Source organism: Cnephaeus nilssonii, assembly GCF_951640355.1.
Source record: "Cnephaeus nilssonii genome assembly, chromosome: 9".
Lineage (NCBI taxonomy): Eukaryota > Metazoa > Chordata > Mammalia > Chiroptera > Vespertilionidae > Cnephaeus > Cnephaeus nilssonii.
The window spans coordinates 56,135,443-56,153,488 of record NC_137080.1 but is presented as its reverse complement, the minus strand read 5'-3'; the positions used below and the strand labels follow the sequence as shown (position 1 = coordinate 56,153,488).

At 43.1% G+C, this 18,046-nt stretch overlaps 1 protein-coding gene across 2 annotated transcripts in view; it reads right to left on the bottom strand.

The window, feature by feature from the left end:
• The window catches only part of ME1 (malic enzyme 1), a 172,569-nt gene extending 154,523 nt beyond the window's left edge, over positions 1–18,046 (bottom strand). The window contains exons 1-2 of one of the 2 annotated variants that reach the window (XM_079779880.1): positions 17,659–18,046; positions 12,907–13,026 (exon numbers count right to left, since the gene is read on the bottom strand). Coding sequence is in view for 1 of the 2 variants with exons in the window: in XM_079779879.1 (XP_079636005.1) it covers positions 17,659–17,736 (78 nt within the window). In the remaining variant the exon portion in view is untranslated. The remainder of the gene's footprint in view (positions 1–12,906; positions 13,027–17,658) is intronic. The other variant, XM_079779879.1, reaches the window with a different exon arrangement.

Here is an 18,046-nt window from a genome sequence, read left to right as displayed (position 1 = left end):
ATCTCTAAGAATATTGTAATCATATTTGTCTTTTATATGTATTAAATCTCTAGCCTGTTTCTGGCAGCTCTGGCTATAGCAGAGACTGCTAACTGTCTGCCACATCTGTTCTCCCCTTCCTCCCCAGTAAGAGAACCATTACATTATTTGGGGCAGCAACGCATCAGGTAAAAGACTATGATTCCAGACTCCCTTGTAGTTAGATGTGGCCATGTGACTACAAATGGTAGTGTTGTATGAGATGTGGGGAAAACTCCTTAAAGACAGCTGACTCCACTGAAAAGTGGGTTTTCTAGTGTTTCTCTCATTCTTCCAGTAGTCACCTGGGAACATGTACATAATATCTATAAATCTATACTCAGGACTATGAAGTGATCTTGAGGATGGCAAAGCAGCAATGTTCTTGATCACTCTGTGGACACACCAAAAAGCCCGAGATGGACTCTGAAGGGTCACAGAGGAGGAAAATCCACTGCTATTTTCCGTTTTCTCCAGCCCCAGCCCCAAGGCAATCTCATAGTGGGTGGCAGGATCATGGCTACCACAGATGTCGAAAATTCTAAGGGAGGAATGTCATTCTTTTTAACCAGAGGAGCAGTGGCCCCAAGATCATGGGTCAAATGCCTGCTGCTTATTTCTCTCTCTTCCAGTTACTTGCCCCCAGATACAAATGCAGCTGCAGGAAGTACACAGCAGAGCAGGGAAGCTAAAGGCCCAGGTTTCTGTCTTGTGGGCTGGAAAGGGGGACCTGCAGGAGACAAGATAGTATCAGAGAAATCACAGAGAAGGGAACTCAAAGAGCAATCCCCTAAAGTTGTATATGAACTCCTGGGCTCAATTCTGTGGTATTCATGTATCGATCTGACCTTAAAGCACAGCAAACGCTTGGAGAACTGAACTGTGCAGTGAACCCCTGCACAAAGCCCACACTGGCCACTAGATGGTACACATGATGAACAGATGCAAGCAGCAGTACAAAGCAGGCTTTGAAAATGGAATACTGGGACCACACCCATGGAAGCTAGGTCTAACTTACACACTGACTAACCGGGTTGAGTGGCTTCTAAAAATAAAAAGAACAGTATTCTCCTTAGGATTTAACTAAAACCTATAAGCTCATAATATGCAAATGTTCAAGATCCATGCAAAAATTACTCCGCATACAAAGAAACAGAAAAACATTAATTCTCAATGGAAAAGAAACTAAACAAGCATCAATCCCAAGAAGATACAGGTAATGGAGTCATCGAGGACTTAACATCAGATCTTGTAACCATGCCCCAAACCATAAGAGCAAAATATTTTAAAATGACTGGAAAGATAGAAAGTCTTGGCTAAGAAATTAAAACAATAAAAATCAAAATGGAAATTTTAGAACTGAAAAACAAAACAATAACAACTAAAATATTCATTGGATAGGCTCAAGAACAGAATGGAGATGTGAGAGGAAAGAGTCTGTTAACTTGAATATAGATCATTAGAAATTAACCAATCTATAAAACAAAGAGAAAAACAAGACTGGGGGGAGGAGTAACAGCCTCAAAGACTTGTGGGCAATACCAAAAAGCATAACGTTTGTATCAACAGAATCCCAAAAGGAGAGGAGAAATAAAAAATATTTGGAAAAATAATGGCTAAAACCTTATCAATTTTGGCACAAGACATAAAATTATAAATTCAGGAATCTCAGCAAAACACAAGAAGATAAACTCAAAGAAATCCAAATCCAGAAATATTATATTCAAAATGTTAAAAACTAAAAACAAAAGGAAAAAAATCTTTAAAGGAGCCAGAGAAAAACAATTGGAATGACTGTAGATTTCTTGCCAGAAACCAGGGAAACCAGGAGGAAGAATGGAACTTTTTAAGAAATTCTTTATTGTTTAAAGTATTACCTATGTCTCCTTTTTCCCCCCATTGACCTCTCCCCGGCCACTCCAACCCCCCAGCACAGCCCTCACCCTCCTAGTGTCTGTGTCCATTGGTGATGCTTATATGCATGCATACAAGTCCTTTGGTTGATCTCTTACCCCCAGCCCCCACTTCTTTCCCTCTGAGGTTTGATGGTCTGTTGGATGCTTCTCTGTCTCTGGATCTATTTTTGTTCATCAGTTTATGTTGTTCATTATCAAAAAATGGGCAAAGGACCTAAATAGACACCTTTCGAAAGTGGACACACAGAAGGACAGGAGACATATGAAATCATGGTCAAAGTCACTAATCATCCAAGAGATGCAAATCAAAACAACAATGAGGTTCCATCTCACACCTCTTAGAATGGCTATCATCAAAAAATCAACAAACAACAAGCTCTGGCGAGGATGTGGAGAAAAAGGAACCCTCCCTCACTGCTGGTGGGAATGCAGACTGCTGCAGCCACTGTGGAAAACAGTATGGAGTTTCCTCAAAAAATTAAAAATGGAACTCCCATTTGACCCAGTGATCCCACTTCTAGGAATATATCTCAAGAAATCAGAAACACCAATCAGAAAGGATATATGCACCCCTATGTTCATAGCAGCACAATTTACAATAGCTAAGATTTGAAAACAGCCTAAGAGCCCATCAGCAGATGAGTGGATTAGAAAACAGTGGTATGTCTACACAATAGAATACTACGCTGCTGTAAAAGGAAGAACTTTTACCATTTGCAACAGCATGGATGGACTGGAGAGCATTATGCTAAGTGAAATAAGCCAGTTGGAGAAAGATAAATATCACATGATCTCACTCATTTGTGGAATAAAAAGAATGGCACTTTTGAAGTGTTGAAGGGAAAAAAACTGTTAACCCGAATTCTGTAACTGGTACAAATATCCTTCAAAAATGAAAGTGAAATAAAGACATTCTCAGATGAAAGAAAACTAAAACAATTGGTATTCTAGCAACACTGCTCTAAAGGAAATGCTAACATCTGAGGAAAATCTGGAATATCAAAAATGAAAGAAAAGCAATAGAAATGGTAAATATCCTGGTAACTATAATAGATTATCCTTTCCCTCTTAAAATCTTCAAAATAAGTATAACAGTTAAAATCAGGTTATAAATATTATATTAAATTATTACATCGAAAATATTTTTATAAAACACAATAGCAAAAAAGAAAACCAAACTGATTAAAAATGGGCAGAGGCCTTGGCAGAGTGTGGCTCATTTGGTTGGAACATCGTCCTGGACACCAAAAGGTTGCAGGTTCGATTCCAGTGAAGGCACATACCTAGATTTCTGGTTCAATTTCTGGTTGGGACATGTACAGGAGACAACCTATCGATGATAGATGTTTCTCTCTCACATCGATGTTTCTCTCTCTCTCTCTCTCTCTCTCTCTCTCTCTCTCTCTCTCTCTCTCTCTCCTCTCTAAGCATGTCCTCAGGTGAGGATTGAAAAAAAATGGACAGAGGATCCAAACAGACATTTTTCAAAAGAAGACATATGAATGGCAAACAGGTACATGAAAAGGTGCTCAAGAGCACTAATCATTGAGAAGTGAAAATCAAAACCACAATGAGATATCACCTCACACCTATTAGAATGACTATTATGCAAAACACAAGTAATAAAAGGTATTGATGAGGATGTGGAGAAAAGGAAACCTTTCTGCACTATTGATAGAAATGTACTATAAATTGGTGCACCACTATAGAAAACAGTATTCAGGTTCCTCAAAAACTTAAAAATAGAACTACCATATGACCAGCAATTCTACTTCTGGGTATTTATCAGAGGAAACCAAAAACACTAACTCAAAAGGATATGTGCACCCCTGTGTTCATTGCAGTATTATTTACAACTAGAGGCCCAGTGCACAAAATTCATGCACGGGGGTGTGTGTCCCTCAGCCCAGCCTGCACCCTCTCCAATCTGGGACCCCTCGAGGGATGTCTGACTGTCTGTTTAGGCCCGATCCTGGTAGGAACGGGCCTAAACGGGCAATCGGACATCCCTCTCACAATCCAGGACTGCTGGCTCCCAACTGCTCACCTGTCTGCCTTCCTGATTGCCCCTAACTGCTTCTGCCTGCCAACCTAATCACCTCCTAACCACTCACCTGCCAGCCTGATTGATGCCTAACTGCTCCCCTGCAGGCCTAGTCACCTGTAACTGCCCTCCCCTGCAGGCCTGGTCCCCCCCAATTGCTCTCCCCTGCAGGCCTGGGTCTCCCCCAACTGCCCTTCCCTGCAGGCCCGGTTGCCCCCAACTTCCCTCCTCTGCTGGCCTGGTTACCCCTAACTGCCCTCCCCTGCAGGCTTGATCATCCCAAACTGCCCTCCCTTGCAGGCCTGGTCCCTCCCAACTGCCCTCCCCTGCTCGCCTGATTGCCCACAACTGCCCTTCCTTGTAGGCCTGGTCCCTCCCAACTGCCCTCCCCTGCTGGCCATCTTGTGGTGGCCATCTTGTGTCCACATGGGGGCAGCCATCTTGTGTGTTGGAGTGATGGTCAATTTGCATATTACTCTTTTATTAGATAGGATAGAGGCCTGGTGCACAAGTGGGGTCCAGCTGGTTTGCCCTGAAGGGTGTCCTGGACCAGGGTGGGGGTTCCCTTGGGGTGTGGGGGTGGCCTGGGTGAGGGGCCTGTGGTGGTTTGCAGCCCAGCCACGCCCTCTGGCGACCCAAGAGGAGGCCCTGGTATCTGGGATTTATTTATCTTCTATAATTGAAACTTTGTAGCCTGGAGTGGAGCCAAGCCTCCTGCTTGCTCCGTGGCTGCAGCCATTTTTGTTGGGATTTATCTATCTTCTATAATTGAAACTTTGTAGCCTTGAGTGGAGGCCAAGTCAGGCCAGGGCTGCAGGATCTTGGCTTCCTCCATCGCCGGGGCCAACCCAAGCCTTCTGCTCTCTCCAGCTCTGTGGCTGCCACAATTTTTGTTGGGATTTATTTATCTTCTATAATTGAAACTTTGTAGCCTTGAGTGGAGGCCTGAGCCCACCAGGGTGTGTGGAAAGCTTGGCTTCCTCCATTGGAAGGAGGAGGAAGCTAGAGGATGGTTGGGTTCCATGGCTCTAGCTTCCTCCGTGGCTGCAGCCATCTTGGTTGGGTTAATTTGCATACTCGCTCTTGATTGGATGGTGGGCGTGGCTTGTTGGTGTAGCGGAGTGATGGTTAATTTGCATATTACTCTTTTATTAGATAGGATAGCTAAGATATAGATACTACCTAAGTGTACATTGACAGATAAATGGATAAAGAAAGTGTATATGTGTATATCCTATCTAATAAAGAGGAAATATGCTAATTGACCCTCATGCCATCACAAAGATGACGGTGCCCACACCCAATAAGAATAGAATATGCTAATTAACTGCCCCGCCCTCAAAGATGGTGGTGCCCACAGCCAATAAGGAGGGAATATGCTAATTGACTGCCCCACCCTCAAAGATGGTGGCACCCACAGCCAATAAGGAGGGAATATGCTAATTGACAGCCGTGCCCTCAAAGATGGCAGTGCCCACAGCCACAAAATGGCAGTGCCCAGTCCCATCAGCCCCGCCAGGGCAGCAGGCCCACGCCTGCCTCTGGAGTCCCCCCGTTCCCTTATCCTCCCAGCTGCCCAGGGCCGGCCCAAGGCGCAGGCAAGCCTCAGATCTCAGCTGCCCAGCTGCCCAGGGCCACTCGAGGCTCAGGTAATCAGGGCCGGCCAAGGCTTGCACTGCTGGCAGTGGCAGCAGCAGAGGTGTGATGGGGTGTCACCTTACCCTGATCACTGGGTCGCCTCCCGCCCCTGAAAGCTCCGGACTGTGAGAGGGGGCAGGCTAGGCTGAGGGACCCCACTCCAGTGCGTGAATTTTCATGCACCAGGCCTGTAATATATATATTGTCTCACAGTCAATTAGCATATTCCCTCCTTATTGGCTGTGGGTACTGCCATCTTTGTGAGGGTGTGACAGTCAATTAGCATATTCCCTTTTTATTAGATAGGCTATTGTATCATCATGTTTTAAACCTGAAACTAATATAATGTTATATGTCATTTTTAAATTTTTATGTAATACATGCATGAATAAGTGGATATAATACCTATAACAACTATAATATACACAGGTGAAAGTAATTAGACCTATATGATGGTAGAGTATCTGCATTCAAATTGATGTTAATTTTAAGTAGATTGTGGAAAGTTATATATACCTTATTCCTAAAGAGACACTGTCAAAACTCAATGGGTAAATTAAAAGAGGGTAATAAAAATATTCAAACAATACAAAAAAATAGAAGGAAAGGAGAAACAAAGGAATAAAAAACAGAGGGAACATACACCTTATAATAAAATGGTGAATAGAAATCCAAACATATCAATAATTACATTAAGTATCAAGGGTCTAAACCAGTGATGGGCAACCTTTTGAGCTTGGTGTGTCAAACTTCGCCAAAAAACTGAGCATAACTCGGGTAGTGTGTCACTTTGAGGAAAAAACATTATTTTGCAAATGTTTCATCCTCGGCATGCGGCCGCCTCAGCGGCCGTGTGTCATCAGAAATGGCTACGCGTGTCAGTGTTGACACGCGTGTCATAGGTTCGCCATCACTGGTCTAAACTCAGAAATTAAAAGGCAGACATTGTCATAAATTGGCAACAACCAAAACTGACTGATTAGATTACTACTGTTTCTCACCTATATGTTCCTGAGAAGATCCAGAAAATGTTGACCTTAACCTCTGACTCTACATGTCACCATTTTCAGCTCCTCCCTATGACTTATGTCATTGGATCTTTCAAACCAGTAATATCTGTTATCTATTAAGCTTTGATTCTTAAAGGAAGATTATAGTACATTTTTCAATTTCCCAATTAAATTATCTCATACTTTGGAAAAGCATAACTTTTGTGAGAAATTGAGGAAGAAATTTTCGTATGGATACAGTTTTTTGTCCCTTTGATATGTCTTGCACTGAGTGAGATATGTTAAGTCTTCTATTATTGGTGTGTTTTTTTATTTCTCTTTGCATGTCCTGCAGTGTCTTTTTGAATAAAGGTGGCTACTGTCTTATTTGGTACATAGATATTATAACTTCATTCAGAATTGCACCTTTCAGCATTATAAATAATACTTCATCTCATTTAATGCTTTTTGACCTAACTTCTACATTGTCTGATCTCAGGATAACTCTGATTTCTTGCTGCTTGCATTTTCCCATTTCTTTATTTTTAGCCTGTCTGTAACATTTTGTTCTTGGTGTATTTCTTATATGCAGTATAGTCTGTTTGTGCTTTGTGAAACAATCTGAAAACAGTTTTATTTATAGGTGAGTTATTCTCATTTATATTTATTGGTATGACCAATATGTTTGCTCTCAATTCTGTCATATTATTATGTTATAGTTATCATGTGTAAGAAGTAAATATAAGCAAGATTTTGAATAAGTAAAAATAAAATTAAATGCTTATTAACCAAGTTTCAATTTCTTTTTGGCTATAAGCACATAAGACACACTGTTTGCTGACTGACTAGACCTGCAACAAAGTTGTTGAGTTGGCTCAGTAACATAAATAATAAAGTAATAAATAGGCCAAATTAGGCAATCTTGAATCTACAGTTGTCCCCCTTTATCCACAGGGTTCGTTGTGGTTTTAGTCAAGAGTGGTCTGAAAATATTAAATGGAAAATTCCAGACATAAACAATTCATAAGTTTTAAATTCGAGCTGTTCTGAGTAGTGTGATGAAATTTCCTACAGCCTGTTTTTTCCCATCCAGAACCTGTCTTGTCTTTGTCCAATGTCTCCATGCTGTATACACTCCCCACCTGCTAGTCACTTAATAGCCATCGAGGCTATCAGAATGACTGTCACAGTATCGCAGTGCTTGTGTTCAGGTAACCCTTATTTTACTCAATAATAGCCCCAACATGCAAGAGTAGTGATGCTGGCAATTCAGATATGCCACAGAGAAGTTGTAAGTGCTTTCTTTAAATGAAAAGATAGGTATGTATAGGAAAAAACATAGTAAAAATAGGATTTGATACCATCAGTCTTGGAATGTATCCCCCATAGACAAGGGAGACTACATAATTATATTTGGTCATGTCGATTTTGAAAACTTCTTTAATATTACTGTACTCCCCATCACCAGTCTCAGTTTTCAAAGCAAACTCATCTTTCTACTCATTAAAGTACATTATTTTGTTTTTGTGCTATCCTATACTATCACTGTTGTTTCAACTAAGCAAAGTAATAGACATGTATGGAGGCATATGGCTTGTACATGTGCATTACAATGGCATTCAACATCAGTGGGATTCCAAGTTAAGTAATATATCAGTTTCTCATATTGCTGAAAAAATTCTAGATAACTGTGGTAGATAAAATATAGTTTACACTGAAGAAAAAAAAAGAGGTTTAAGGTACCTTTCTTTCATAGTCATGAGACTTGTTTCTCTTTCCTTTCCCTACAATACAACCAACTAGGTCTTGACATGCCAGGACACAAACACCTACAAAAGACCTTGCCCAGAAGCTAATTTTTTGGATTCAAGTTAATAATGCTGACCAAAACTGACTTTGATGAAACACTATCACTAACTGAAACTGGATCAAACTGCCTAAAATATTGAAGAGTGATGTCTTTTGGAGGTTTACTTGCAAGTCATGTTATTATTTAATCTTAAAGATATGGAAACCATGTAAGCAAAAGTAAATTATGATATAACTATCAATTAGTAGGTTTTTGTTTTCTTTTTTTAGCATTACATAGAAAAACAAGGCAAACGAATAAATTGTGGGACATTTACAAAATACTATGCAGCTGTAAAAAAGAGGAAGCTCTTACCCTTGGGACAGCATAGGTGGACCTAGAGACTATTAGACTAAGTGAAATAAGCCAACCTGAGAAAGACAAATATCACATGATCTCACTTATTTGTGGAATCTAATGAACAAAACGAACTGACCAACAAATTAAGACCCAAATCATGGAGTCATGGAACAGACTAGACTGACATACTTCCATGTGGGAGGGGGGACAAGGAGAGATAAGCCAAAGAACTTATATACTTACTAGTGGCCCAGTGCACGGATTCATGCACATGGAAAGGTAATTAATTATCAGAAATATTTTAATATCGCTATTCACCCTTTCTCTATAATAAAAGTGTCAACCACATTCACAATTGACAATGACAGACCAAAACGTGCAATTGGTGCCAGTGAGAGCTTTATATGTATTGCACATGCGTGAGTCAACTTAGCCTTTTACATATAGAGAGTAAACTTACTTAATTAGACCTGCTTTCTGATGTAGCTAAACTTTTTCCAGCCCAGTGAAGCGCCCCATCTTCTCTTTTAGGTAATTAATTGTCAGCAACACAGCAGTAAATATCAAAACAAAGCAGATTATTTTTGTACATCACGCAGGGAGAACAAAGGGTAAAATATTTAACTGCAGCAGTGTTTGACTATATTCTGTGCAGTGAGAAAACCTGAAATAATTTTCAAGGTGCACCATTTCTTCTTCTTTTCAGTCAGGTCAAGTTTCTAAACTTTCTAAATCTCCGTTTTCCAGCTAATGAAAAGGAAATAGGATTCCACCGAGTCTCCTATCTACCTACTCCAGAACTTCTGTGAGGATCAAATGAGATGAGGCACTGGAAAATGCTTCACAGACATTTCATTAAAGTGTGAAATGTTTGCACCTGGCTATAAAGCAAGTCATGCTCCTGGGCTGAAGAAATTGCAAGGAGGCTAGTTGCTAGGGAGAGAAAGCCGGGCGTTGCTATGTGACATCATTACCTAGCGCCCACAGCCACCTTTTGGGACTGGGCTGGGCTGAGCTGTGGGCTGCATTTTGCACCACGAGGTCTTGGCAGTGTGGGCTGCAATTTGGTGGTCTGTTGCTCCGGGGTGGTGGCGGGGCCTGTGTCCCACTTGGGGGAAGCCGAGTGTTGCTTTGTGGGCACCAGGACTGCGGTGCCATTTTTCTGTGTGTCTTATGGCAGCTCCTGCATTGAGTGCCTGCCCCTGGTGGTCAGTGTGCATCATAGTGACAGGTCGGATCATGGGAGGGACACTTAGCATATTAGCCTTTTATATATATAGATATGCATAGCCCATGGACACGGACAATAGTGTGGTGAAGACATGGGAAGGTGGGTAGAGGCTGGGTAGAGCGAGGGGAAAATAAGCATGGGAAATGGGAGACATCTGTAATACTGTCAACAATTAAAAAAAATAAGTGTGATTATTTTTATCGTGTTTAGAATCTTTTTTTAAAACATATTTTATTGATTTTTTTACAGAGAGGAAGGGGGAGGGATAGAGAGTTAGAAACATCAGATGAGAGAGAAACATCGATCAGCTGCCTCCTGCACACCCCCTACTGGGGATGTGCCCGCAATCAAGATACATGCCCTTGACTGGAATCAAACCTGGGACCCTTCAGTCCGCAGGCTGACGCTCTATCCACTGAGCCAAACCGGCCAGGGTGTGTGTAGAATCTTAAAGAGTGATTTATGAAACATTATTAGTCACATGAAAATTCCTGAGAAAAAATTTTAAACACATTCACCTAAATCAGAAGATATACTTGAAAATCACAAACATTAAACATTAAATTATATAAGCACATATAACATAATAGAGGCAAAGATAACCACCTCAAATGCTATGATGATATCTACCTGAAATGATGTATAGTTAAGTATATGCAAATAATAAGAATTATACATGATTTATTACCAAAGAAGAAATGTCCTATTTGTCTTAGGTTTTTTATTTTTAAATTAGATCACATTTCCTGTTAACCCTGATTTTTATCAATATAAAGCATCTCCCTAAAGTTCTCCAGCAAGTAATTAAAATATCATAGATGGTCAGACTTAAACCAAATTCCAACTTTTCTGACTATATTCCATTACACAATATGCTGGTATACAGAATCAGCTGAGCTTAGACTTCAATGTAAATTTACTTTCAAAAATTTACATTAAAGAGGGTAAATGTTTTAGGATAATGTCCAAATTACCCTTTAAAAGCAATAAATAAATAAATAAATAAATAAATAAATATTTAGGATCAGTCTGTCAATATCTACAAAATAGCTTGCTGAGGATACTCCCACATTTTTTCTATACTTTATCTTTTTAGAAAACTAAATTAAGTTTTTCACATATTGGAATATGTTATTATATTAAACATGTATATATTAAATATAATTCTTCAAACTAAGGCTAGAGATTCTGATATGCTCCCCTTCCATACCACACAGAAATATCATTTGTTGCCATCACTCTTTTCAAAATTACTGCTCTTAAAGGTAGTTTATTAGCCTTGATAAACTTAATATGCACCAGGAAAAAAGAAAAGCTACCTGCTTTAAAAGCTAAGTACTCTTTGAAGACAAAAAAATAAAAATATGATTCATTCATTTATTTTCAAAAACATTTATTTAATGTTCATTGAGCAAAATGCCATACTAATTTTGATTCCTGCCCTATAATAATAAAAATTTTAAAAATACAATGCAATAAATACAAAATGATGTGGTGCAACTGTATACATAAGAAACAAAGTTGTGCCCTAGCTGGTTTGGCTCAATGGATAGAGCATCGGTCTGTGGACTGAAGGGTCCTGGGTTCGATTCCGGTCAAGGGCACATGCCCAGGTTGTGGGCTCAATCCCCAAATGGGGACATATGGGAGGCAGCCGATCAGTGATTCTCTGTCATCATTGATGTTTCTCTCTCCCTCTCCCTTCCTCTCTAAAATCAATAAAAATACATTTTTTAAAAAAAGAAAGTTGGTAAGTAATGATAATAGGACTAATATGATTAGGAAAGTCTTCTCTAGAGAGACCATTATTAAATAAACTAATGACATTTTAATTGTAGGAATTACACACAGACAAAAAGTAAAGTATTAAGTAAGAGATTCAACATATATATTTTAAGTGGAAGGCTAAATTGGGGAACTAATGAGATAAATTTGGAGAAGATATAAACCTAATTGACAGACTGAATTTACATTCAAAACAGAAAATAACAACATACTATAAATACTTGGATAACAGAAGAGTAACATAAAGAAAAATGCTAACTGATTAAGGCATTTCTCTCATACTTAGATGTAGGATAGACTACAATACCGAAAATAAAACTAGCAAAACTTGCAGTTACCCAAAAAGTAGGGTGATGAAGGTCTGTGTGAGTTATGGCTGAAGAAGTCTTCATATATTTAGGTGACAGGCTGAGGTATTATAGGACAGTAAGAAATACTAGTGTTTCTTTGGAGCCAAGGTTGTCATGAAAATCAATATGAATTCCTGGACTAGCCAAAAACTTAAAGGCCCAGAAGTCTTCAGAGTTCGGGGCAGATCAAGAAGGTTCCACAACTATGGTTTCAGTAGTAGACAGGTGTTCAAAAAAAAAAAAAATATATATATATATACACACACACACATATATACATACATACATATATACACTTGAACAGTTGATAGCTCAATTTTGAAAATGAAATGTATTTTAATAAACACTGCCTTTATAGTTATTCAAAGTGTGTGTATACAATTTTTTGGGATACCCTATATATGAGGATATTGCCACTTCCATGAGGTACCACACCACTGAGTAAGAATAGTTTACTCCATTAACCTTCCCATTGTTGGTGAATTAGTTTTTTAAATCCAATTTGATACAATGCAGCCAATAAAGTTCAATTACAAATTCAAAAAATGTGTTCTTAATGCTGCACCTTTCTACCTTTGGTGAAAATCTCTGTGATACAACTATTCTTAAGTAGAAATTAATCCCTATTGATGAACAGGAGTAAAAAGGGTTTGAATATAATAAATTCTTGATGTAAATAGTAAAGGCATAATTACTCTTGCTCAGGGAGTGCATATTCCATCTACCTACTCAGAACAGACACTCTTGCCCCTGACTTGAGGATTTCAAACAGGTTATACCACTCACGTGGTCCTTTTAAGTGGTGATCCATACTTGGTCATAAACAGAAGGAAGCTACACATGAAAGTAACAAATTGTTTTGTCACATCAAATTTTCCCTTTGTTCTACTGAAAATAGGTCCAGACCTGCAGAATAATAAAAAGGAAGAAAAAAAAAATCAAACTAGCAATTAAATTCATTTTGAAGTATTTACAATTTCATAATGCTTTATGACCACAAATGCTAAATAATCATACGTTTGTAAAAGTTGCCTGTCACCATAAAAATCAAAAAGAATTCACACTAACAATAATTTATTAAATAAAAGAAATCACAAATCTAGAAGCCATTAAAACGGAATTTAAAAATCACCAGCAGAGAATTCCTGTCAGGATGGCAGAGTAGGTAAATGCTGTGTTCACCTCTTCCCAAGACATCAAAATTACAACTAACTTACAAAACAACCACCCTTGAGAACCATCTCAAGACTAGCTGAACAGAACCATAACCAAGGATATACTAGTACAGAAGCTACCTGAAGACTGGTCGGAGGGGCAGAGACCTGAAACAGGCTGGTCCCACAGCCACCTGTGGCAGAATCAGGAGGGATATCTTGGCTGTAGAGGTCCCCACTAAACAGTGAGGGGTCCCAGCCCCACCCTGGGCTCCCCAGCCCTGAGCACCAGTGCTGAGAAGAGGCGTCCCAACAACAACTAGTTGTGAAAATGTCCTCTCAAAGGGCCCGAACTCAGACTCAGTAGCTCAAAAACGCTTGCCAGCTCAAGGACAGCAGCTTGAAAATTGCCAGGGAAATGTAGGGAATGGAATTGTCTGGCTTCAGGGTGAGGGCTGGAGGGGGCAGCTCTCTTGGGACTAAAGTACTAACAGGCTCCACTGTTTCTTTGTTGAGCTCTCCCCACACATAAATGACAGGTGGGCACCAAATATGAGTCTCCATTAACCTCCCTAACACCCCTCTCTCCCCACCCAAGTGATTCTCTGAGATCCCCTAACCCACCCAACCCATGCACCAAAGGAACCTCTTTCTGCAGCTGTTCCTCATACGCTGCTGACCTTGACCCACTCTGCCGACTTTCCTAAAAATCTCTCAAAAATCCACAAACCCCAAATAAACAACAACTGGTCTCCATGTACCCTGTACCTCTTGCTAAGCAGCCCCAAGCCAGGCACTCGTGGTAATAGGCTTTGGTTCGCAGCATAGCTTCTCCCAGGCACCTCCAAGCCCAGCACAGGCAGCTACCAACCACAAACCATGTTGCATCTCCTACCAGGTGGCCCCAGGATGGACACAGATAGTGGCTAACCTAGGCCAACACTGTAGTTCCTCCCGAGAGGCCCTAGAGCCAACACATCAAGCGGACGACTTCAGACCTCACCAGAGCACCACCCAATTAGCACCATAAACGACACACCCCAAGAGTGGACTGGCAGGCACCAGAGTCCCCTAAAGTAAATCCCATTCCATGGGGTCAGCCCCCACACAACACCTCACCCACTGTAGCCATGGCCAGTCCTCACAACCAGGCAACCTCAGGGTCAAACCCACCCACTGACATGCCAATAGCAATCAAGGCTCAACTACAGCAGGAGGGCATGCAACTCACACAAGGGACACCCCTGGTGCACCCAGCTCAAGTGACCAGAGAGTCTGCAGCACTAGACCCCACAGGACATCTCCTATGCAATGCTACCCCACCAAGACTGGGAGACATAGCAGATCTACCTAATATTTACAAACAAACACAGGGAGGTAGCAAAAATGAAGAAACAAAAAAATATGAATAAAAAAATGGCAATAACTACATACCTATCAATAATTACTTTCATTGTAATTGGATTAAATGCTCCAATGAAAAGACATATGATGGCTGAATAGAGAAGAAAACAAGACACATACATTTGCTGCCTACCAGAGACGCACTTCAGAGCGAAAGACACACAAAAACTAAAGGAATGAAAAAAGATATTTCATGCAAATAGAAGCGGAAAAAAAAAAAAGCTGGAGTAGCAATATTTAGACAAAACAGACTTTAAAACAAAGGCTAAACAAGAGAAAAAAATGACATTTCATGTACAATAGCCAAGATATGGAAGCAACCGAAGTGATGAAGTGGTACATACATACAATGGAATATTACTTGGCCATAAAAAGAATGAAATCTTTCCATTTGTGACAGCATGAATGGACCTCAAGGGCATTATGCTAAATGAAATATCTCAGACAGAGAAAGACAGATACCATATGTTTTCACTAATATGTGGAATCTAAAAAACAAAATAAGCCATCAAAACAGAAACAAACTCATAGATACAGAGAGAAAAACTGATGGTTGCCAGTTGGGAAGGGTGTTGGGGGGGTAGGTGACCAAGGTGAAGGGGGTAAGAAGTACAAATTGGCAGTTACAAATAGTCATTGAGATGTAAAGTACTGCATAGGGAATACAGTCAATCCTATCCTATCTAATAAAGAGGGAATATGCTAATTGACCATCATGCTGTTGCAAAATGGCGACACCCACAGCCAATAAGGAGGGAATATGCTAATTGACTGTCCCGCCCTCAAAGATGGCAGCGCCCACAGCCAATAAGGAGGGAATATGCTAATTGACTTCCCCGCCCTCAAAGATGGCAGCGCCCACAGCCAATAAGGAGGGAATATGCTAATTGACTGCCCTGCCCTCAAAGATGGCGTCACCCACAGCCAATAAGGAGGGAATATGCTAATTTACTGCCATGCCCTGAAGATGGCAGTGCCCACAGCCACAAGATGGCGGCACCCAGTCCTCTCAGCCCTGCCGGGGCGGCAAGTGTGCAGCAACCGAAGTGATGACGTGATACACCTGCTTCCGGAGTCCCCCAGTCATCTCAGTGCCCCAGACACTCAGGGCCGGCCCAAGGTGCAGGCAAGCCTCGGATGGTGGCTGCCTAGCCGCCCAGGGCTGCCCGAAGCTCAGGTAACCAGGGCCAGCCAAGGCTTGTGCTGCTGGCAGTGGCAGCAGCAGAGGTGTGATGGGGCATCGCCTTCCCCTGATTGCTGGGTCGCCTCCCGCCCTGAGGGCTCCCAGACTGTGAGAGGGGACAGGCCGGGCTGAGAGATCAACCCCTCCAGTGCATGAATTTTCATGCACCGGGCCTCTAGTAATATTATAATAACTACTAGAGGCCTGGTGCACAAAATTTGTGCACTTGGGGGGGGGGCAGGGTCCCTCAGCCTGGCCTGTGCCCTCTCGCAGTCTGGGACCCCTCGCCCCTTACCACCCGGCTCGCTGCTCCTTAGTGCTGCCGCAGAGGCAGGAAAGGCTCCCGCCACCGCTGCTGCGCTCACCAGCGGTGAGCCCAGCTTCTAGCTGAGCAGCACTCCCCCTGTGGGAGCGCACTGACCACCAGGGGGCAGCTCTTGTGTTGAGTGTCTGCACCCTTGTGGTCAGTGCGCATCATAGAGACTGGTCGGTCGTTCTGGTCGTTCTGCCGTAACGGTCACTTAGGCTTTTATTATATAGATTACATAGATATATGGTGCCAGGTAGGTATTAGACTTATTAGGGGAATCACTTTGAGAGTTACGTAAATGCCTAATCACTGGGTTTTATACCTGGAACTAATATAATATTGAATGTCAACTATAATTGAAAATTAAAATTGGAAAACACACACATTTACATACACACACGCACACAAAATCACCAGCAACATGATGGGGGGGTTGGGGTGGGGCAGGGCAGGGAATAAGGCCCAGTTCCTAAAGCAAAAGAGTGTCCAGTAAAGAGACAACCAAAATCACTAAACTAATCTCTGTGCTGACTGGTGCATTCTCCATGTGCTAAATACAAAGGAGATGTCCAAAGCACACACATACACAAAAGGAACCAGCCAGAGACACACCCAGCTGTACCATAACCCTGGCTGCTTAGTATCTGGACAAGCAAATTATAAAATTTGAGGTGCTTTTCATTTGCAAGAAGTCTTAGGGGATTATTATACTACAATACTTGGGAAGAAAAATGAAATCCTACCAGGATCTGCAAAAGGTTCTCTGAACAGTGTACACTGAATTTTCCTTTTGACAATAATTTTTTAAAAAATCTTAATTTCCAGAAGGCCAGACTGAAAAAGTAGAGATGGCTTAACCCACAGTCCCATGTCTAGGGCCGGCCACGCAGTGTCCCAGACAGAGGCCACCCACCGCGCATTCCGGGGGCTCTTCACTGTGTCACCCCAGGAACCGAACCGAACCGAACCGAGAGGCCTGGGCTTCCAGGGCTTCCTGTGGCCCAGGCGGGACCAGCAGGGCCACTCTCTCCGGGGAGCCTCCAGGAACGGCCACACTGCGTGCAGCCACCGGCGGGGAGTGGCAAGCACTGCCGACCAGCCTCCGGGCCACCTTCACCCAAACACACGGGGTCTGTTTCCGCTCCCGCCGCCTGGCCCTCCCTTTGGAGAAGAGAAGCCGTCAAGTCTCATAAACAAGTTACATCTTCTCTCCTCCCAAACCGGGATGCCGAGGTGCGGAGGCGCCACCCTCCGCTCCCACCCCATTCCCGGGCACAGGCCCGAGTGGGCGGCCCCCTCCGTCCCGCCGCCTCCGAGGCACGGAGGTCGCCCCAGGGCCTCGGGCCGCCCGGGGGGCACCGTCCAGGAGGAGCGGGCGGAGGGGCGACTCCCCGAGGAGGGGACGGGCAGGGCGGGCGGTGCCTGCCCCGGGCCCGGAGGAGCCGGAGGAGCCGGGCCGCGGGCTGCCAGGGGGCCCCGGGGCTTACCTTGTTGAGGCGGGAGTCCCGCAGCACCGAGCAGCCGCGCTGGGGGGTGTGGCGGGGGCGAGGCCCGGCGGGCTCCATGGTGGACGCTGGGTGGGCGGCGCGGTCGGGCGGAGCGGGAGGCGCGCGGCGCGGGCCGTGGATGCTGCTGGGGCGCCGGCGCGGAGTGCGAGTGCGGCGGCGGCCGCGCAGGGGCAGGGCCCGGCCCGCGCCCGGGGGCAGGCGTGGGAGGGGAGAGGGGGCGGCCGCCGCGGGAGGAGCCGGCGAGGAGCCGGTGTCCCCAGCGGACAGCCCGCGAGAAACGCTGAGTCATGGCCGGAGCTCGCCGCGCCGGGGAGCGAGGAGGAGGGAGAGGCGCGCGCGGGGCCGAGGCGGGCGGCCGCGGGAGTCG